Source organism: Peromyscus californicus, unplaced genomic scaffold (assembly GCF_007827085.1).
Source record: "Peromyscus californicus insignis strain IS unplaced genomic scaffold, ASM782708v3 Scaffold_11__1_contigs__length_118956290, whole genome shotgun sequence".
NCBI classification, from domain to species: Eukaryota; Metazoa; Chordata; class Mammalia; order Rodentia; family Cricetidae; genus Peromyscus; species Peromyscus californicus.
This window is the reverse complement of record NW_026294402.1, coordinates 80403140-80424286: the sequence shown is the minus strand read 5'-3', so window position 1 is coordinate 80424286 and position 21147 is coordinate 80403140. Positions and strand designations below refer to the sequence as shown.

Here is a 21147-nt window from a genome sequence, read left to right as displayed (position 1 = left end):
AAGAATCATCAGAAGGAGTTCAAGGACAGTCTGGACTCACCTCATCAAAGACATTCTGCCTTTTAATAGGAAAAGTACAGTGGTAAGAAAAGGAAAACAGGATGAAAAACACAAAGAAGCTGAGTTCCATCCCGCAGACACACACACACACACACACACACACACACACACACACACACACACACACACACACACAAAACCAGGCCAGACTCCTACTGGAGAAAGAAGCAGGTTTTCCAAGGGCGCTTTCTGGAGTGATTCCTAAAGTTGGTTTAGGTCAAAAGCGTCTAGCTGCCAATGAGACACAGAGACTCAATCAGCTGGAAACAGCCTCAGTGCCTGGGAAGTTGGTGCAAAGTTGCTGTCCTGCCTCCGAACTTCAAATCTTCTCTCTTTACAAGAAATTAATTAGCTGGCCTCCAACCTAGGATTTCTGTCACTCTCTGAGCCAGTTAATAGAAGCATCCTGCTCCCTGAACTTATGGTGCTATCAGGGTCTCCCAAAAATATGGGTACTAGTAACACTCTTGAGTCAACCAAGGCAGAGCTTGGAACTCAGCCCCACTCCAAAGACTAGCCAAATGCAGTTCTGTCTGGTGAAGTACCAGCTCTGCTGGCTCTGGTGGCAACATGCCAGCTACATATCGAGTTTCTCCAGCAAAACAAAGAACTTGTCGGATACCCTAAACACCATCCTGGTAGACTGTGTTTAGTTAAATGCTAGTTTTTCCCACCACATAGTCATAGAATTGAGTCAGTTTTCCCCAAAGTCTAAGCAACTTATCTCCAACCAAGAGGCAGCTGACTCAATAGTTGTTCATTCCATTTGTACTGCTGCATTTTTACCAAAGTTCCTCAGAATGACAATACAGCAACCCACGCAAGCAAAGCAATCCAATCAGTTTAGACCAAAAGCCAACTGAATGGAAAAAGCATTTTGTGTTTTATTCTAAAGGTCAGGTCAATCAAAGGCTTTTTTCTTCGGTTGGAGCAGGTAGGTATCTGCTGATAGGGCCAAAGATCCCAGTTAAAGTAGTAAATAAGCCAGTTTGTACTTGGAGAGGCAGGCTATCTGAAGACTATCCTGATTTCATTCCACACTGGGGAAAGTTTAGGTAGGTCCTGGGAATTGGTAAGGATGCAGGGTAACTGCTCTGGCAGAGCTGGCAAAGGGACAGGGAGCATGCTCCCACTTCGCTCAGAGGCATCTGCCCAGTGAAAGATGCTAAAGACATGACAAAGCTTATTGAACTTGGAAGGCCTGCAACCCCATGCCTCCCATGGAAGATGTGACTCACAGCTGATCATGAAGGCCAAGCACCCAGGAGAAGCCTAGGAATGTCTGCTGTAATTACCTACATTGCTCTTACGCTCTTACACCAACCATCCTCCAGAGGATGCAACTCACAGACTCAAGCAAAAACTGACCATTCAAGTTCATAAAGGAAATCTGCACCAATCTAGATCCCTGTGGTCAAACAGCTCTGTTGTTCTCTCACAGGAAGTACTTCTTACCAATCACAGGTTTTTATTTTCCACGATAGATTTCTAAATGATATGTGTGTGTGTGTGTGTGTGTGTGTGTGTGTGTGTGTGTGTGTGTGTGTGTTGTATGAAGCTGTTCAAGTGTCTACATGTGCATGTGCATGTATGTCTGCCTAATCCCACATCCCCAGTGCTAGGATTACTTCTTATGTAAGTGCTGGGATTTGGTCTCAAGTCCTTATGCTTACACAGCAAGGATTTTTACAAAGTGAGCCATCTCTCCACTCCGTAAATGGTAGACTATAGTCCTCTTTTCAACATGCAATATCCTATTCAGGGCCGTATAATATGGTCACTGTTCCTCTGTATTGAACAAACAAAGAAAAAAAATCGAGGCTGAAGAGATAGCTCAACGGTTAAGAGGTCTTGTTGCTTTTACAGAGGATCTGAGTTCAATTCTCAGCATCCACATAAATCAGCTCACAACTGCCTGTAACTCCAGCTCCAGGGATACACCTTCTGGTCTCTGAGTGCACCTACACACACACACACACACACACACACACACACACACACACACACACTCTCTCTCTCTCTCTCTCTCTCTCTCTCTCTCTCTCTCTCTCTCTCTCTCTCTCTCTCTCTCTCTCTCTCTTTCTCCCCAAAAGAAATCTTTCAAAAACACCAAAATACAGTGATTTCTGCATATTATGATTTAACATTTAAAAAAAGGAGCCAGCTGGATGGGAAACGGTGCTTGCCATCAGGCCTGGTGAGCTGACTTCAAAAGCCTGACATGCACACGGCGGAAGGAGAAAACAGAATCCTGCACGTGGTCCTCTGACCTCTACCTGTGTACCGTGGCACATGAGCACACACATACACACACAAATAAATACATATACTTATAAATTTTAAAAACAAAGACTCAAAATGGAAAATAAATGACCAGTTATTTGGTTCTCTGAATGCCCTATGCTGCTATTGCTGGGGAGGAATCTGCAATTTCATTTCTCCTCACTTACAGAGCACTGCAGTTGTTACAGTGGTACAGGCCAGAATGATGGTACAGCACAGAGGCTAAGAACACCTACTGGAAAGGAACTTGAATTTCAGTCTCAAGTTGTAGCTGTACCATTTATCCAGCTATGTGAATTTGGGCAGGCTATTTACCTTCCACGATAGCCCAGTTTTCCCACGCATGAAATGGTCTCTATTTTCCCATTAAGAAGACAAAATGACTTACTACTTTTAGTCAGTTATGTGAATAATATACGGTTCCGTATGCAACAGAAAGCTGCCATGCATACATATCCAGTGTGGACTGTAGAGCCAATTTAAGACGGACACCTCTGTGGTATTGCCAGTGTCTCAACTCTTCCTACAACAATGGGTATTAGAATCTGAGTCCATTTTTTTTTTATGTCTACCCTCTGATGCTTTTAAGCCTCTGTTCCCTACTCCTCACCCCTCCAGTATCTGGGAAAACCAATACAAATTAGCTGACTATGGCTCTCTTGGTATGGCAGGAATGTCGGGGGGAGAATTCAAGCCATACAGACCTGGGAACTCTCATTTGGTCAAAACACATAACCGGGCTGGTGAAGTGGCTCAGAGGTTAAGAGCACTGACTGCTCTTCCAGAGGTCCTGAGTTCAATTCCCAGCAACCACATGGTGGCTCACAACCATCTGTAATGAGATCTGGCGCCCTCTTCTGGCCTGCAGGCAACATGCAGGAGGAATATTGTATACATAATAAATAAATAAATAAACCTTTAAAAAAAAAAAAAGAATTATTTAATAAAAAAAAAAAAAAAAAAAAAAAAAAAAAAAAAAAAAAAAAAAAAAAAAAACACATAACCACAATCAAAACCAGATCCACTTTCCTCCCTTGCTTAAGCCGGTCTGGACCAGTATGAATGTCTTCCCTGCTCACTTCAGATCTTTTCATACCTTCTTGGGTGTGTGTGTGTGTGTGTGTGTGTGTGTGTGTGTGTGTATGGGTGGGTGGGTGTGATCAACTTTAAAATCCAAACCAATGTTAAGTGTGAAAATTGACACTCAAGCAATGGAGGGGAGGGGAAAGTGGTGGTCAATATCCTCTATTTGATGACCACTAGTCCTCTGGAGTCTCTCTTCTCTTCCTCTTGGCCTGCTCACTGGCCTTGTTAGTCATAAGTATGCCGCACCTTAATACCAGAACTACAACCTTAACTAAGTTTTCAGTGGTCACAGTGCCTTACTGACATACAATATCCCATAACAGACAAGGGTGACCCAGCAGGCCATCAGTTGACTTGGCACCTAAAATTAGCAGGAAAAAAAAAGTGAGACCTCATGGACCTTATCCCACAGGTGGCACATTCCAGTGTAAAGACAAGAGCTACAGGAATTTAAAGCTATCATTTAAACTATAGGAGCAATAATTTCTACTATTTTGCCTTTAATCGCCCAATTTGGCCAGTGGTGAGACCTGACAGAAATGAATAGCATCTAACAGAGGACCCTCAGTGAAGCCTCTCAGACCCAGTGATTATTTAAATAGCTAAGGATATCACACTGACGACAGCTTCACCTTTCAAGATTCATTTGACACACTCAGGTTCACAAAAAAGCAATGGTCTCTCTCTCTCTCTCTCTCTCTCTCTCTCTCTCTCTCTCTCTCACACACACACACACACACACACACACACACACACGCACACGCACACACACGCATGCACGTGTGCACACACACACATGCACATGTGTGCACATACACACCACACACACACACACACACACGCACACGCACATGCACATGCGTGCACACATACACCACACACACCACACACACACACACACACACACACACACACACACACACAGCACGAGGCCTATACTTCAATTAAACCTCTGGCAATTATGTTGGCAGTTAACTGCTGCACACTCCCTTATGCTACTGCAAAACAACGATTTATCTCACAGCACCCGTGACACCCAAACAAGCCCAACATCTTTTAATTCAGAGGTTCACATAATATTAACTTGTTTTACCTAAGCTCATTTACTTTGTTCCTTGGAAACCTCACCCATTAAAGAGGACCCTCCCAAACAAAAAGCACTGTGTCTAAACTGCACCATATCCAGCATTCCCTTTAATGTCCCTCTCCAAGGTCCTTTACTGCAGAAACTTCAGCAATCTCCCCTTCCAGTAGCCACAAACTGCCTGCTGGGTTCCTCCTCTGGCCTGTGCTACACAGTATTGAAACATCAACTGCTTGCTGCATACTGAGCCATTCTGGAGTTAAAAGTCCTGCTCTGGCCCAGCTTGGGATTCTCCATAGCCAGCTTTCCCCTTGGGTTGTGGACCATGGAACAACACTCTTCAGACTCAGCAATTACGGAGAGCTCCTTGTCATCATGGAAATGTCATGACCTATAGGAAGAAGTGACTTGTCCGATCTGCTGTCGTTTGCTAGATGCGGTATTGTTGTAAGATGTCAGCCCTCTCCCACCTCCACTGGAGACTTCGGAGTCCCATAAGACTAGATGAGTGTTTAGACAAGGCAGTCTAAGCTTTACTGGTGTCAAAGTCACCCTGTCATGAGATGACACTCTCTTGTGAGCTGTTGCCATCCAGTCTCAGTCAATACGCCCATGATGGGGAGCTGTCACCCAAACTGATAAACTCCATGCAGTCATCTTGGCCTAGAGGATGCTTGTCTAGCAGCTAGTTCAATGTTTACATTCTAACAGACTCTTGGGATCATACCAATCATCCAGCCAATTAATCACCAACAGCAGCTATTCTTTACTGCAGCTCATCCTTTTTGGGGGGTGAAAATTGGGAATTTTCTTAAGGATTTACAGGTCACACACGTATGCACTTATTAATGCTGAGAGAGGTCTTCAGATGTCTCTTGTTATCCCTTCCAAGTGCCTAGCCTTTCAGACAGTGGCCAAGATCTCCATTTCTCTCAACATAAAACACCACAGTTCCTAAAGACAGCAGTCAATGGTACTTTTACCACTGGCCTGGTACTTCAAGCGTCATCGATTGTAATATTGCTTTTTTAAACAAGTTAAACATCAACTAAATGAGGCATGGTATGTTTCAGTCATTCATCAAGCCTCCATGCTTAACAGTTCAGATCCATTTGTGATGTCCATGCACTGACACTTTGCGAGCCTCAGCTGTCCCCTCCCACAGGATGATCACTGCTCATTCTCTTTGCTGATGCTGTTTCCTGTGGTGAGTCTTTCTCCCACCTGTCACCTGAGGTTCCTCTTCTTCAAGATAACCTTAAAAGATAGCTTACTCAAAACCCTTTCCAGATTCTCCCAGCCAGAGAAGTTTCTCTCTACTCGAAACTCACACCATGGTGTGAGCCTCCAGTTTCTTATCTTCCACTCTATAGCAAAACTGTTCATATTATGCTGTCCAAAAGCTCAAGTTTTGAGCATGTGTCCTAGAGACAGACACCCTCACTAGCCTTCTTCACCTCCACCCCTAAAAACCCTGCGGTTTAAATCCCACACCTGACGTTTACCAACCTAGATGTAAGGCAGTAAATCACTGTCCTCTCTCAGCCTCAGCCTGCTCTTCAGAGGGCTTTGCTCAGAGTCTGCCTTACAGGAAACACTCAGTAAAATGTGAGTTATTATCATCATCACCGAGCCTCACTAGTAGGTGTGAAACAACCGTATGTCAGAAACCCATTTTTAAAACTCTATCCCAACAACGGCACCTGATACGCAGAAAGCATCTAATAAATATTTATTGACTCACCTGGATGAATGATTCATGGAGCCTCGTGGAGCTGTTAAAGCAAATAAGTGAGAAGATCGATACACAGTTCACAGCTTGCATGGAATTTAAATGATGGGGTACACACGGAACATCTGAAATAAAAGCAGAGTGCAGGCAAGGGCACAGCTTGCTGTGGAAACTACTTCCTATCATGGGAAAGGTCAATTAACTTTGCATATGTTCCTTCATACCTGCCCCTCCTGCCTCCCTTCCACATCCCTCCTCCCCTTTCTCTGTCTTATTCCAAGCTAACTTAACGTCTAAATGTATTACTTTCATGAAGAATGTCAGCATTCACAGGTTTAAAACTGCAACTAGCTAGTTTTCTTCTTACTCAAAATCCTGTCCACAAATATTTTATTGCTCTGTAAAATTTGATATAAAACCTTTATGACAAAAAGTGAACTCTGTACTTTTAAATAGGCTTCAACATCACTTTCAGAGTTTAAAGACAGTCATTCTCCTTCAAGCTCTGCATTAAGGGAGAAAATGGCAAAAGCAGGAACAGAGGCAGGCACAACAGTGCTCACCAGAAGATTACCTAAGTCACAGGACACATCCTCTGTATGAAATACAGTATTCTAAAACAATTTTAGAGATAGTGACAATGATTACTGTACATCACACATAAATTACATATGTAAAATACATGTGACATGAAGAGAAAGCAGTTTATCTCAATATTAAGACTTTTCACCCTTGATGAAGAGTATCAAACACTGTGTCCTTGACCCCTGGAGTTTTAAATATTTATGTTATATTTGAATATTTTAAAAGTATAAATTAACTTAAATATGTATTTTAAATGCTGTATAGCCACACTTGGGATCGATAGGAATGATCACAGAATGTGTCTGACTGAAAAGCTAAGTCTTCTTTGCGGCTCGCTGCCCTCACATCCTAACACTGGCGACTGTCCATGACGGACGTGTTTGAAAATGGACCCACCTAAAGTCACAGCTAGTCCACTTCCCCTGTGTACAAGTAGTGACCTTGAAATATCATACATCACAGCTGTCTTTGGAGAAATCAACAAAAACCAGTAAAGTCAGTGCTATGTGAGAAAAGCCTATAAGCTTTCCATAAAAATTGTATCTTGATTATATCCTCAAATTAAAACGTATTATTAAATATGTACTTTCCTCAAAAAAGTCTTATTGTTGGTTGTATTTTGAGTTCTTGCCTCCTTGATAACAAGTGTTTTCTGACATTTATCAAACTAAACTGACTCATAAATAGGCCTTATTATCATAAAATGTTGGCTAAAGAGAGAAAGCATATTTAATAAAAATTTACATGTAAGTTTGTAATGTCGCCGTCTAATTTAAGGCACATTTTTATTTTAGATAATTCAGCAAAGCTCCTTTCCTACAGGACATGATATCAACTGGTATCATATTCAGAGGTACCAAATGAAGTCTTCCCAAAATCCACATAAATGACAAACCTCTTGCTAACTGCGGCACGTGTTCCACAGCAGGAGACAGCTGGGGTTCTCGTCTGTGGGGCTGCACGTACAGATAGCAAAGCTGTGCAGCAGCAGGGCTGGCCACAGCCTGTCAACACGCGGGCTTTAATAAGGTGAGAACATGTCTGTCGCCTTGCCGGAGCCTCCCTGTTTGGTTCCAGACCCCGGGAGGACGGCAACACACATCTGACATAGGCATGAGCAGGAGAGCAGACCATAATCATGCAAAACTGACCCTTTCACCTGGTGACGAACTTCGTGGCCATGAAGTTTCCTTTCTCACCAGCTGAACTAATTCCTCTTCAAAATAGAATTATACACATTACCCAGCATTCCAGATTTTCTGTCCTTCCAATCCAAGTATCACCACGGAGTCTCCAAAATACTTCCTATCCTGGAGGTGAATAGGCATATATGAAAATGCTGTGATAAAATCCATTCTTCTGTACAATTTATAAATAATATAATTATAACTATTTCCTATCATGCTATAGATAGAGATGTTTTATAGTAGCAACCATCAGGAAAGTATTGTTTCAAAAACATTAGCATATGTTCAGGGACCTGAAGCGTGGTACCCGTTACTAATTTTGAAGAAAAATCTGGAGACTGAAACCCTCACTCAAAACACAGTACAAGTGCACCAAGGAAATTGTCTTTTTAAAAATTAGACTTGGGAATTTCTAAGGTAGACAATGAGCAATGCTGCCATCTGCCAATCAGGGTGGGAGATGGGTAGCTCAGAACCCTGGTTCTAGAATGGCTGGCATTAGACTACGGGCAACTCACAGTCATCATTTTTCATCTGTAGAATGGAACACTTGCTTGATATGTCTAAGCACCCTTCCAAGTTTGAAGCACCAAGAATTCATGCATCTGTAAATATATAAACCATATCTTAAACAATTTTAAGTCTAGGGTTTTTTTTTTTTTTTAAACCCATGGCAATGACCGAGCTGCTAAAATGTTCTCACATAAAACACACAATTGGAAAAGCCAGCTTTTGTGAATCCAGTCTCCAAGGAGAATAATGAAAAGGTAATTGTATGAAACCTTCAAGGAGCTGTTTTCCCCATCTGAAAGAAGATGGTAACATAGGACAGCACAGGGTTTCTTAAGCTACCCGTTTCTACCACACTTCTGCCGCGCTGCTGAAACCTTCTAAGAAGAAATTATTAACGAGTTTTTGTATGTTATCCACAAATAGAATTTCCTCCCTTTTCTCCCCTACCTGATCTTATGAAAGTCTTGTCTTCCTGATGCTGCTCTGAAGGCTGGACGGCTAGGGGATTTCTGAGCAGGAAGAAAGCACGTGCCTTAGCCTTGTAGGTCCTCGTGGTATCTGTTATCGGAGTCTTTGGAGAAAAATCAAGATGCAAAGTGGGAATGACATGGAAGAATGAACTCTAGCAAACCTGAGCAGCAAAGCTTCTAACTCTTCAACAAAGTAAGCTTATTAGAACCCCAGGCCCAAGGGAGAAGAATGAAAATATGCCAGAGGAAGAAAGCCATAGATTGGTTGCCTTGTACCACAGCCACTCCTAAAAGATACTGCAATGAGCATTAATTCACATTGTCAATCTTCATGTTTCCTGAGAACTTACTAATAATGGGTCACCCATGTGTTTCAACTCACCTTTCCCATTCATCTTTCAGTGTGAAACTTACCTTCCTTAAAATGAACAAACAAAATCAACCCATCAGATGTGTTTCAAAGCCTCCCTGTTTTAGGAAGCTTAGAGATCACCAGTAACTCGCACTCAGGGCAGCTGAACTGACAAGAATTAATGCTGAAGAGTGAATGTCACCGGAGAGCACTAAAGTGAAGCAAACAGCTGTACTGTCACTAACTAGGTATGTATTAGATATTTGAATAGCTCTTCAAATTAGGACATAAAAAGATGCATTTTTCTAACTTTCTTCAAATGAAATTCGCTAAGGATAAGGGATGTCTGCTGAACTCTTACCTTCTGAAATAAAGTATAACAACAGCCAAAATTTAGTTTTAAAGTGGAATCCTTGTAAGTTTCTAAGAACAACATATAATGGTAAAGAACAGTATTTATAACAAGTGTGATTATTTTAAATAAAGGCACAACTTCTATGTTTCACATTTTCTATTACTCCCATAGGCTTCTTGCGTTTATATAGCATTGGTCTTCCAAGAAACTTAGAACGCTTGTGAGCTTCTAGACATCACGTATTATGACAATACAAAACAAGGTTCTAGTACATCAGCAGGTTCATGCAGGAGAGAACAGTGGGGGGTGGGGGTGGAGGGAAGAATGACCACCTCAAAACAGCCACCTCTGAACAAACAGGCAAATCATCTTCATTCGATCGGATTCATCACTGCTTTGGGAGATGATTAGGAAAAAAAAAAAACAGAAAGAAAAAAAAAGCCAATGATCCTACAGAGTTCCTGAATCTTCAAAAATGCACAATTTTTAACTGTTCAACTATCAGCTGGCAAAGAAATAAGCATTGTAATGCAGGCTGTCAGTACTGTATAATATCTACACATCCACCAACCTGTCATCAATAGCTCATTTCTACCATTTATTAGGTATTTTTACTGTTTTTGGCAGACTAACATCTTCATTACTCTTTGAAAACAATGGCAGTTAGCCAGTTTATAAACGCCAAATAAACACTTACCATGTTTAATGAAACACTAAGTATCATACATTTAGTCTTTACTCAGGTAATTATAGGGTCAGAAATATTACCCATACATAATGAATACTATTTCACAAAATAGGCCATACACAGCTGAAGATTTTTAAAGCCCCATATTCTGACTAGACAATATAACCAATTCTAAACAATGAATAGATTCACATAGTTTTGAAAACTCCTGAATTGAACTACAAGAAGAGATTTATAACTTAAGGTCTGATCTATCTATTTATAAAAATAGCAAAGTGTAAGTTTTATTTAAAATGTAAAGTACTGTAGACATGAATCACTTAAAATGAAGACGGGTCCTTAAGTTTATTGCTCTAAGTGTCCTCCTATTTTAAGTTAGAGAACGATGGTTATATTTAAGTTCCTTTATACGATGGCTTGGAGACAGATTAATGAAATTTACTGTTCACTGTAAGTGGCCAATGATGGCAGGAGGCAGGGGAATAGAGATGAACTAGAAGACTATAGGACAAGAGTGTTAATGAAGAATTGCTTTAATTTATTCCTTATGTGATTTATTCCTTATGGAGGTATATACACTTACATAGAGCTCAGAGCTTAGCCTTTTTTAAAAAGCCCTCAAATTCTTAAACACTGAACATAAAAACCCAATAATTACTTATGACGCTTGCTCCTAGATACAAATATTTATCTCTGGTTATCTCTTTAAGTTTAAATGCAATAATGGTAATTTTAAAAAAATACATTTGTTTGATCCATTTTTGAAAATTTAAAAAATGTTCTCAAGACTCTGAATTCCAATTTATGACCTCTGAAAATATTGTTTGTGCTTTAAAAATATTTTATTCCAGAATATTTTAAGATACTTTGTTTTCAAACATTTATTGCTACCACATGAATCATACTTGGCCCTAAAATTCCATGGAGCAACTTCATTCAATTTTACTACTATTTCTGTCTTAATAACTTCATTAGTCTATACAAAGTGGCAGCTGTGAGATGTTTATCACAAAGAACTCTTCGCTATTACCAACTTCACAACAATGAATACCATTAACTTGGGGACCTTTAGTAGTCTGGCTATAAATATTTTAATTCTATTTAAGCCCTAAAAGAATCCACCGTTTCAGAAGTATCTTGTCTATTTATATAAGACACTGCTCCAATTTGATCTCAGGTCTGCTAACTAATAACTTAATATCTGAACCAAGGCCATTCAATACCACTGCCTTTAATCCTCCTTTCAAAATACCAAACTTGAACACACCATGCTTCTTTTAAGACTCTTTATTGATTTTTTTTTTTTTTTTAACAATCCGGTCTGTTGGATCTCAATGCAGTTTATAAAAAAAAACCAAAACCCTGAAGACAGTTTCCTATAAACTGCAATCAAAAAGTAATTTAGTTTGTCAAAGAAGTTATCTGAAGTTGCAATTTTTTAATATGCAGAACAGTAAAATGTAAGCATGCTCTTGGATGCAGGTGCTCTTGTGCACTAAGTTCTAGGTAAGAGCTTGCTAAGGTCTGCAGGCAGTTTGGGGATGCAATTATTTTCTCCATAATATAGGTAGGTGAAGATGAAACTCATATTTATGAATAACGTTATTTTTCTCAAAAAATTTGAGGCAGCTTCCGTTGAATGCTATCTTTGCTACACCTTGAACTGAGTTAATAAGGAAGAGTCCATGTCCATGCCGGAACTTTTGTAAAGAAAAAAAAAAAAAAATCCTCCGCAGGCATGAAGGAGTACCGAAAGGAAAAGGGTAAATTAACATTGTATGCACAGTTGTTCACGTTCTGACATTAACGGAACACACGAAGAATTTTTACATAACAAGGAAGCAAAATCCCTTCACTGCTTTCAGTCATTGGTGCTGATGGTGGAGAGTGGAGGTGGAGCAAGCCTAGTAAAGGGGAAAACGAGAAAAAAACAAAAACAGACAAACAAACCCAAGTCTACATCTCATGCAGAGCTGTCCTTGGCCAGTCCAGTTTCTCAGACATCCGAATTGGAACTGAGATTTGTTAACCTGGGGTCCGCATTGATTTCATATCTGTAATGATACCCTTCCATGTGATCCCTGCAGGCATCTCTGATGTTATGCATCCACTTTTTTATGCCTTTACGGTTCAAATACAAAACGAGGAGGAAAATAGCGCCTATCAGAGCTAAAACAATACCTAGGAAGACATAGGACGTCTGCAGGGATGGGGGGAGGGGAGGGTAACAGTCCAGGTCGGAGGTGTTGAGGTCCAAGAGGCCACGATTCCTCATTTTTTCTGGGAATGCACAGGTGAGCTTGGCTTTATCGGGCACCACCTCTGTCTCTTTAAGCCAGGCCACCATGTCAGCCATGTAGCAGTCGCAAACCCAGGGATTATTGTCCAGGAACACCCTGACACGAGCCAGGCCCTGCCACTCTGCCAAGGTGGAATTGTGAAGGACCTTGAGGGCATTGTCCTCCAAGTGGAGGCTTTCGAGATGTGTCAGGTTGCGGAAGGACGCATAGGTCAGGCTCACCAGAGAGTTGTTGCGAAGGTCCAGGTGCGTGAGACTCGGCAGTTGGGCCAGTAAGTCCCGAGGCAGGTAAAGGAAGTGATTGCTGGCCAGCTCCAGGCGACGCAGCCCTTGGAGCGCAAGACCTGAGCGCAGGGCAGCTGCCACCATGCTCTCGAAGGCCACCATGCCCTCGAAGCTTCCGTTCTGCCGCTGATCCTCAGGGGGCACGATGTGGTTCAGGATCAGCTCCACCAGGGGGCTGGTGGCCAAGACGCTGGCGTTGCTGCCTGCAAAGGCGAAGGCGCTGAGGTTGGTGAGAGGGTTGTGGCTGAGATCGAGCTGGCGCAGGCCGGGCAGATGCTCGAAGGCACCTGCACACACCTCCTTCAGGTGGTTGCCGCTGAGGTTGAGCGCCGCCAGGTCGGCGAGCGGAGGCCGCCGGGCGAAAGCGCCAGCCGGGAGCACGGTCATCTGGTTGCCGGTGAGGAAGAGGTTGCGAACGTAGGGAGGCAGGTCCGCCGGCACCTCCATCAGGTTGCGGTTAACGCACTTGACCGTGCGCGCCGCCTCGGAGCACTCGCACGCTGCGGGGCATCGCTCGGCTGGCGGAGGCTGCACAGAGCCCGAGGCCAGGAAGGCCACCGGAGAGGTGGAAGACGAAGGTACCGAAGAGCTGGGCGCCGACGCCGAGACCCAACCCAGCAGCACCAGTGCCAGCCGTGCCAGCCGCAGCCGCCCGTCCCCGGCGGCGGGGCCCCGGGAGCCCGCCCCAGGCATCGCTACTCACGGCTCCCCGGAGCTGGGACGGCGCCCGCTCCCAAGGCTCGACCCGCTGGGCCCCGCGGGCGTGAGCCGGCCACAAGCGTTGGCTGCAAACTTTCCTTGCCTGGGAGCGAAGGGAGCGTGGGGGGTGGGGGGGACACCAAAGCCGGAACTTGGCTTACCCGGCGCCACCGGGCGTCCCCCTCCCGGAGCGGCTCCCCGCCCTTCCCTCCAGCGAGTACGCACGGCCGGTAGCAACACGGGCCTCAGCGCTCCTCCTCCCAACGCCGCTGGAGTGGCACCTCCTCGACTCTTTTGTTGGCGCCTTTCGCAGGGCAGGATCGGATGAGCGACCTGGGACAGGCGGGAGAGAAGTGTGAGGAGCGGCGATAATCGCGGCGCCCCGAGGACGAGCCAAGTTGTCCCCACCTTCCCCACCGGGCCCTAGCCTCCGCGTGCGTCCTTCCCTACAGAGGGACGCGGTCCCCACTCCCGAGCACTAAGCCTGCCTCTTCCGGGCTCACATCTGTACCAGGGCCACCTCCCGCCTTGCTTCTGCGGGGATCACACTCTTCTCTCGCCTAGAACTTCTCGCAGAAACGGCTGTGTCCTGCAAGCAAACTTCTCCCTTCCCAGGATCCCTGCTCCTACCGCCCCCGCCGACCACCTGCCTTCCGGGGTCCCCGCCCCTGCCGCTCCTCCCCGCCCAGGTTGGGATGAGAGCAAAGTTTCGGGTTACGTGACTCTTTCGATCTCTTTTTGTACCTTCTTGGATTAGTAGGGGAAAGGAGTGCGGAGCCAGACAGCTGTCGCCCACTCCCAACTTCCCAGTTCCTGGCCTTCCAGCACCCCAGAGGGTCCAGGCGTCTCCAGAAAGGGGGAGGGAACCCGCCAACAATGCGGCCATGGGACCGTGGGCGGGTTGGTAGCTAGGACCCCCGCTCCCTCCACGCCCCAGTGTGGAAAGGAGCCCCGTTCCCGCCTCCAGGTTCCTGCTCTGGCTGCTGGATCCCCGCCTCTCACCTCTGCGCCCGGCGCCTCTAAAGCCAACTCCGAGTCCCCGCGCCCTCCCGGCTCCCGCGGCGGGCGCCGACTCTCCTAGCACCCAAGCCCCTAGCCCAACCTCCACGGCTGGGAAAAACCAAGCCGGGGGGCGGGGGAGGGCCAGGGCTCCTGGAGAGATTGCGGCCGCACAGCCCACCTCGGCTGCCAGGTAGGGGCTTTAAGGAGGGAGACGAGGGGGACCGGGGCTGCGCGCATTCTCCTGTCCGAGTTACACGAGCCACGCGCCCGGGAAAGAGGAGCTGCCTTTCTCTTCCCCCTCCCCGGCAACCTTTGGTGGTTCCGTATTTTGCATAGCGTATTTACCTCGGACAGAAACAAAACCGCTGGTGGATCTCTTGGAATTCACGCTGCTTCGGGCATCGCTGGCAGTGCTGAGATGGATTTAAGCGTGACCCACATCAACGCAAAGCAGCAGTAGAAAGGAACGAGCTGCACACGTTACATCCGCCGCGGCAAACGCCCGGGTTGTGAGGGAGATTCAGAAAGTCTCCTCTCGCGTGGCTCGGTTAAGGCTGGCAACTTCAGATTCAGGAGTAGTTAGTTGATGCCTTCCTACCTGTGCCACCCCCGCACGCCTTGGGTAGTTATGAAACTTGTGAAGAAGAGTCAACTTTAAAGTGGGGGAGGGTTAGTGGAAAGAACACTCATTCTTGATTCATTATGAGGTTGGGTTTTTTTTTCCCCTCTCTCCTCTCAAAATTAAAACCAGAGGGGAAAAAACGGCAGCTAAAACAGCCCAGAAACAAAGGCAAATAGCAAAGACGTGAGTCACCCGGAAAGCTCCCTCCACCAGATTCGGTGCGTTGTGTCAGCACAAGTCACTTACGCAGGGAGCGCTCGCGGCGGGAGGTGGGCGGGCTGACCTAGGAAAGAAGTTTGTCCCAAAGCCTGTCTCCCAGGGGGCGCTGGCAGGCGCCGGATGATGGATTAGGGAAAGAGCTGGAATGCTTATAGGACCAATGTCATTAAATCGGAGAGATCTGGAGTTCCGAACGACCTGTCATTGCTCTTTCAAAAACTCTTTATCTTCTTATCCCCAGTCAAATAATTTTCCCTAATGTAAAAGGTGTGGGTTATTCCAATCTTGTTCATTTCAGAGAGAAAATGACAGGAGAAACATGGCTGGGAGAAATGAACACCAGCCAAACAAAAGGGATCCAATTAACGATGCTGGAGGTTGTTCCCACAACATGCATCCTTACTGTGGTGGTCCAGTTCTCAATCTATGGCTGATTCCTTCTGCAGAAAGAGAGTTTACACAAACACCAGCCAAAATGGCCCAGGAAAAAAGCTGCAGAGCCTGGAGACTGCAGAAATTTGCACAAAAAGACAGTTTCATTAATTTGCATCTTCAGCACATTTATCTAAATCCCTTTCTCTTATTTTTAAAAGTGTTTTTTGCAATACAAATGTGAAAAGCTTTGGGGAAAAAAAAAAACCCGACTCAGAAGCTGAAGTCGTGTTGTATATGGCAATCATGGAGATGGTTATATAAATCCATACATGTGCTAGAACTGAGAAGACTATACACTGAAAAAGGCAATTTTACTGCCTAATTTTTGTAGTAAAGTAAATGGCATGGGAAGAATTTTTTCTGAACCTTTATCATGGTCTTAAATCTGATTCTGTCAAAAGAGCAAATGCTCTTGTGCTCCGGCTCCTTAGAATTCAGAAAAACAACACATGCTCTCATCTGATCCTCAAAGCACCTCTGAGGCAAGATACAGTAGCATTAGGACTGTTGTCCTGCCCTATGTCCTCGTTGTTCAGTTTTCCAAATTTAAAAACAAACAAACAAAAACTACGGCTTTGAGCTTATATGACCCAGCTTCGACTGTCTTCAACTTGCCTACTCATACCACTTGATAACAATTGCCCCATTTACTCTGTACATCACTACCAAGATAAATCTTCTCACTCCAGTTTTACGGATGAGGAAGCTGGCATAAAAGTAAAGTATAGGACGTTGTCAAAGGAAAGATGGAGATGAAACCAGCCTCAGGTCTGCCTGCTTCTCACGTCTTTACATCCACCTCTAGACCAGATCAGGAGACTTATGCAAAGTCCCAGTCTTTTAGGATATATTCAGCCTGCAGCCAAAGATGGCTATGAATGCATCCTACACACACACACACACACACACACACACACACACACACACACACTACAAACTTACTCAAAACAGATTTTTGTTTTGTAACCCAGTTATGTGGTTCTCTCATGTGAGCTTCAGAGATGACGGTGTCACCATGAAGTGTCAAAGGTCAGGCATGCCTGTAGGTGGCCAGGTAAGCAGTACACCTGAGTGTCTTTCAACTTTTCCTCTGCAGTTAGCAGCTAGCTAGAACCAGAAACAAATTCTTTTGCAGCTCCTACACTTACATGCTGTGTGGCTTCTGTGTGTTTCTGCTACGTGTGGTTCTACTGGAACCACAAGTAAAATTCAAAGGATGTCCATGAGAACTGAGATACACTTAATCAACTGCTGTGATTATGCTCTCCTTAATTATTCTCCTTCCGGGTATCTATTATGATTTATTTCTATAACCATGTTAACGATAGCAGCACAGGGTGAGAAAAGGTCTCCATAAAGTAGAGTTGCTACATTTAACAAATGAAAGACAAGACACAGAGTGAAGTTTAATTTCAGTTAAATGATGAATACTGTGGTGTTGTCCACAGTTCAGTTGGGTCTTCCCACTTTAATTACCCTAATCTAGATGATCCCTCCCAGGCGGCGCAAAACCTTGTCTCATTGGTGATTCTACACCCGGTCAAGTTGACAATAGTAACCATCACATCTCTACCTTTTGTCAACTTGACACCCAAACACATTACTTTTAAGCTAGAAGCTTCTTCAGCACAGCTCTGTAGGCTTATGGATATCCCATAATGCAAAAGGGATTTGGTCCAACTTCCAAAGTCTGTATAGTCTTTAAGAATCCCAGCACTGTTTAAAATCCTTTGATTTTGAGGTTCAATCTTGTGGCTCACTCTATCTCACTCTAGATCCAAATCAAAGAACTGAACAACAGCCACACCGCAGCCAAAGGATATGCTGTCTTGAAATTCTTCCTGCCAAAGAAATTAGTTCGTGACTTTTTAATTCACCATCACACAAGTTCTCAGGACACACACAGAATTTCAGCAGACTCTTTGCCAGAATGTAACAAGAACTGGCCCCTAGCCCAGTTCTTGATAGCCCTTGTTCCCTTTGAAACCTTGTGAACTGAGCCTCTGATGTCTGTTTTCTCTAAGCATGCTTGTCTCCCAAGTTCCTACCAGAACACACCATTAAGCTATGCTTTTAGTATTTGAGGGCTTGTCTTGTCCAAAGTTTCAAACTCTTGCACGTTCTTGCAAACCAGTTCCAAAGGCCTAAGGACCATGGGAGTCAGTTTGTTACAGCAGTGACCTCACACTGCTTCAGTTTCCTATCTCAGTTGCTTCTCCTGTTACTGTGATAAAATGCTCTAACAGATCCCCTTTAAAGAAGAGAGCGTTTACTTTTGCTGACTGTCCAAGGGTGCAGCCACATGTGTCTGGGGAGTCTTGGCAGCAGGAGCTTAGGTCAGATGATCAAATTGTGTTCACAATCAGGAAGCAAAGAGCCCTAAGTGCTCAGTGCAGCTCACTTTCTCCCTGGTATTCCTCCAGGACCCCAGCACATGGAATGGTGCCACAGTTAAGGTGGGTCTGCCTACCCCACTTAACCAAATCTAGATAAACCTTCACAGATATGCTCAAAAGCTTGTCTCCTAGGCAATTCTAGATCCTGTTGAGTTGGTCATATTAGCCACCACACACTGCAACTACTTTACTGAGCTATCTCTCCAGGCCCCCACTTTGCACATACTTTAATTCTATTTCTTCTATGAATAGGATCATGTGTATATATTGCATGCATTATTTACAATCTTTCTTCATTTAAAGATATATTTATGTCCAAATATAAATATATATATATACATATACATACACACACACACACACACACACACACACACACATATATATGCTTTTGTGTGTATGCACATGTGGATATTTTTGTAAGGGGGTGTGTATATGTGTAGATGGATATTCATAGGGGTGTGAGTGTACATGTGGAGGTTAAAGGACATCTTTAAGTGTCATTCATCACAAAGTCTCTCCCTGGCATAGAGGTGACCAAGTAGGCTGGTCTGTCAGGCCAATAAACTCCAGCAATCTACTGTTCTGCACCCCCAGTGCTGGGATTCCAAGCCCTCCATTCTCACATGCTAATTTATATGTGCTGCTAGAAAGGTAACAAGTTTACCAGCTGGGCCATCTGCCCATCTTGCCTTCTTCCTTAAGATTGTAAAACATTGCATATTGTGGACTCTTATGCTATAACTTTGGTTTTGGCTTTTAGAGACAAAAATCTTACTGTGAAACCCTGGCTGCCAGAAACCCTGTGTAAACCACACTGGCCTTATCCTCCTGCCTCTGCCTCCCAAGTTCTTGATTTGCAAACATGTGCAGCCATGACTGGCTTATACTACAGATTTTCAACAGCATTATTGCAACATGGATAACTACTTTAAAAGAAGTTTCCTGCAAGTGAGAACAACTTACCAGGATCAGTTCTATTTTGATTGTCTTAGGCATTTAATTATACTAAATTATCATACTTACTTTACTCTTGACAGCTTGAAAAAAATTTTGTGCATAATGCTATTTACATGCTCTGAAGCAGGACAGAGGATTTCAGAGCACATCTTCCAAAGAGGAATGAAGGAAAGATCTGAATGCCCCTGCAAAGTCAATTTAATATATTTCCGAAGGTCATTTTGTAGCCTCCAGGAAAATAGCCCTACACTAACATTTATATAGAAGATTATTTCTACAGAAATCATTTTTCTTCTAATGACCCAAAGGAAAGTCACTAAAAGAGATATTATTGAATTATTGCTACTAAATCTTGGGACTGAAGGGCATTTATGTGTGTGTGTGTGTGTGTGTGTGAGAGAGAGAGAGAGAGAGAGAGAGAGAGAGAGAGAGAGAGAGAGAGAGAGAGAGAGAAAGAAAGAGAGAGAGAGACTGACAATTAGCAGAAAGAAGCCAGGAGGTCCAACAGAGACAATCACCAAGATTCTTTAAAACTAGTTAATTTTGGTCTTTGCCTAAAATTAGCAAAGGAATTGATGAAGAGAACACTCTCGAGTCTGAAAAATATTCAACAAAGTCAAGTATCAAATACCAAGCAAATCTGTTACAGAGCCATTAACTAACACTTAAAACAGTAACCGCCACCTGCATACACAAAGTGAAGAAAGAAGAACAAGAGAGAGAAAGGGCAGAAGAATAATTTTTAAAAATTATTCATGGGCGATGGAGAGATAACTCAGTGATGAAGAGCACTTGCTGCTCTTCCAAAGGACTCAGGTTCAATCTCCAGAACCCACAGAGCAGCTGTAACTCTAGTCCCAGGGGATCAAACACCCTCTTCTGGCCTCCAAGGACACAACTGGCTTGTAGTACGCAGACATACATGCAGGCAAAACATATTAACACGAATCTTAAATTTAAAAAAATATAAATTATTCACAATTAAAAAGAATATTCTTGTGAGCTGATTCTGAGTTGTTTTAGGAAGAATGAAATATGGCCTCTGTTTTTGGAAACAACCCAACTTAAGTAAAATATAAGCTAGAGAATGGGTCAAAGATGAGAATAGTTCACAGATTTATCTAACTAGTCATTAAAAAGTAGAATTGGGCTATTAAAATAAAATAAAAACACAATAATGATGTCTCCATGTTCCCTGAGAATTGAATACATATTAAAGAACAGGCTAAAGACTGGCAGACTGGAGTGAATGAATAACTTGATAATCCATGTTTCTTCATGGATGAGAAAGTACTGGGAAGCAAATAAAAACAATTATGTCATACACACAGATTTTCAGAAAGCGAACGTAATCTCTCAACATTAATTCAACAAATTCTTCAAGACCTCACCTTTTGCCTGCCACTTGTGTGATCCTTAGGATAAAAATCCTGACCCTCACTTAACTCAGTCCTATGGGAGAGCAGACCATCAGAACACAATGGTGCAAAGCTCAGGCTTCACTAGGTCATGATGCCTAGCTTGCACTTTGAAATATTAGTAAGAATTTGCTCAAAAGAGTTGAAATGTTCAGTTCTGGATGCTATGTGAGGAAGGGTGCAGTAGGCATAAAAGGAAGATGTACAGATCCAATTTGAAATAGGGTGGATCAAGCTAGATGTGGGGACATGCCTGTAATTCCAACTGTTGGGAAGTAGAAGCAGGGATGTCTCTTTCAAGGTCATCCTGAACTACATTGCAAGTTTGAGGCCAGCCTAAGCTACATCAGACCCTGGCTCAAACCATGCTCCTTTCCAGCATGAAATTAAATATGGCTGACCTCCGAACGGTTGGTT

The 21147-nt window shown here is 43.7% G+C and overlaps 1 protein-coding gene and 1 long non-coding RNA gene across 12 annotated transcripts in view; both read right to left on the bottom strand.

The window, feature by feature from the left end:
• LOC128096300 (uncharacterized) overlaps positions 1 to 9369 on the bottom strand; it is a 31444-nt gene extending 22075 nt beyond the window's left edge. For all 7 annotated transcript variants that reach the window (XR_008213592.1, XR_008213598.1, XR_008213600.1 and 4 more), the window contains exons 1-3: positions 8978 to 9369; positions 7990 to 8140; positions 6258 to 6370 (exon numbers count right to left, since the gene is read on the bottom strand). This is a non-coding gene — a long non-coding RNA (uncharacterized LOC128096300). The remainder of the gene's footprint in view (positions 1 to 6257; positions 6371 to 7989; positions 8141 to 8977) is intronic.
• A 2734-nt stretch (positions 9370 to 12103) lies between these two features.
• Positions 12104 to 15587, bottom strand: Tpbg (trophoblast glycoprotein). 5 transcript variants are annotated; one of them, XM_052715663.1, is made up of 2 exons: positions 15026 to 15587; positions 12104 to 14011 (listed from the first exon to the last, which is right to left on the bottom strand). In XM_052715663.1, exon 2 carries the CDS (start codon positions 13670 to 13672, stop codon positions 12392 to 12394), a length of 1281 nt encoding a protein of 426 aa, XP_052571623.1. In that variant the 5' UTR covers positions 13673 to 14011; positions 15026 to 15587; the 3' UTR covers positions 12104 to 12391. The 5 variants fall into 5 exon arrangements, with proteins under 5 accessions (XP_052571623.1, XP_052571633.1, XP_052571659.1 ...); XM_052715673.1 differs by lacking the exon at positions 15026 to 15587 and adding an exon at positions 14681 to 14894; XM_052715699.1 differs by lacking the exon at positions 15026 to 15587 and adding an exon at positions 14423 to 14602.
• Between the last annotated feature and the right edge of the window lie 5560 nt (positions 15588 to 21147).

Excerpts from the sequence above, each read along its gene's own strand:
- Tpbg (XM_052715663.1), bottom strand. The coding sequence starts at position 13,672 with ATGCCTGGGGCGGGCTCCCGGGGCCCCGCCGCCGGGGACGGGCGGCTG.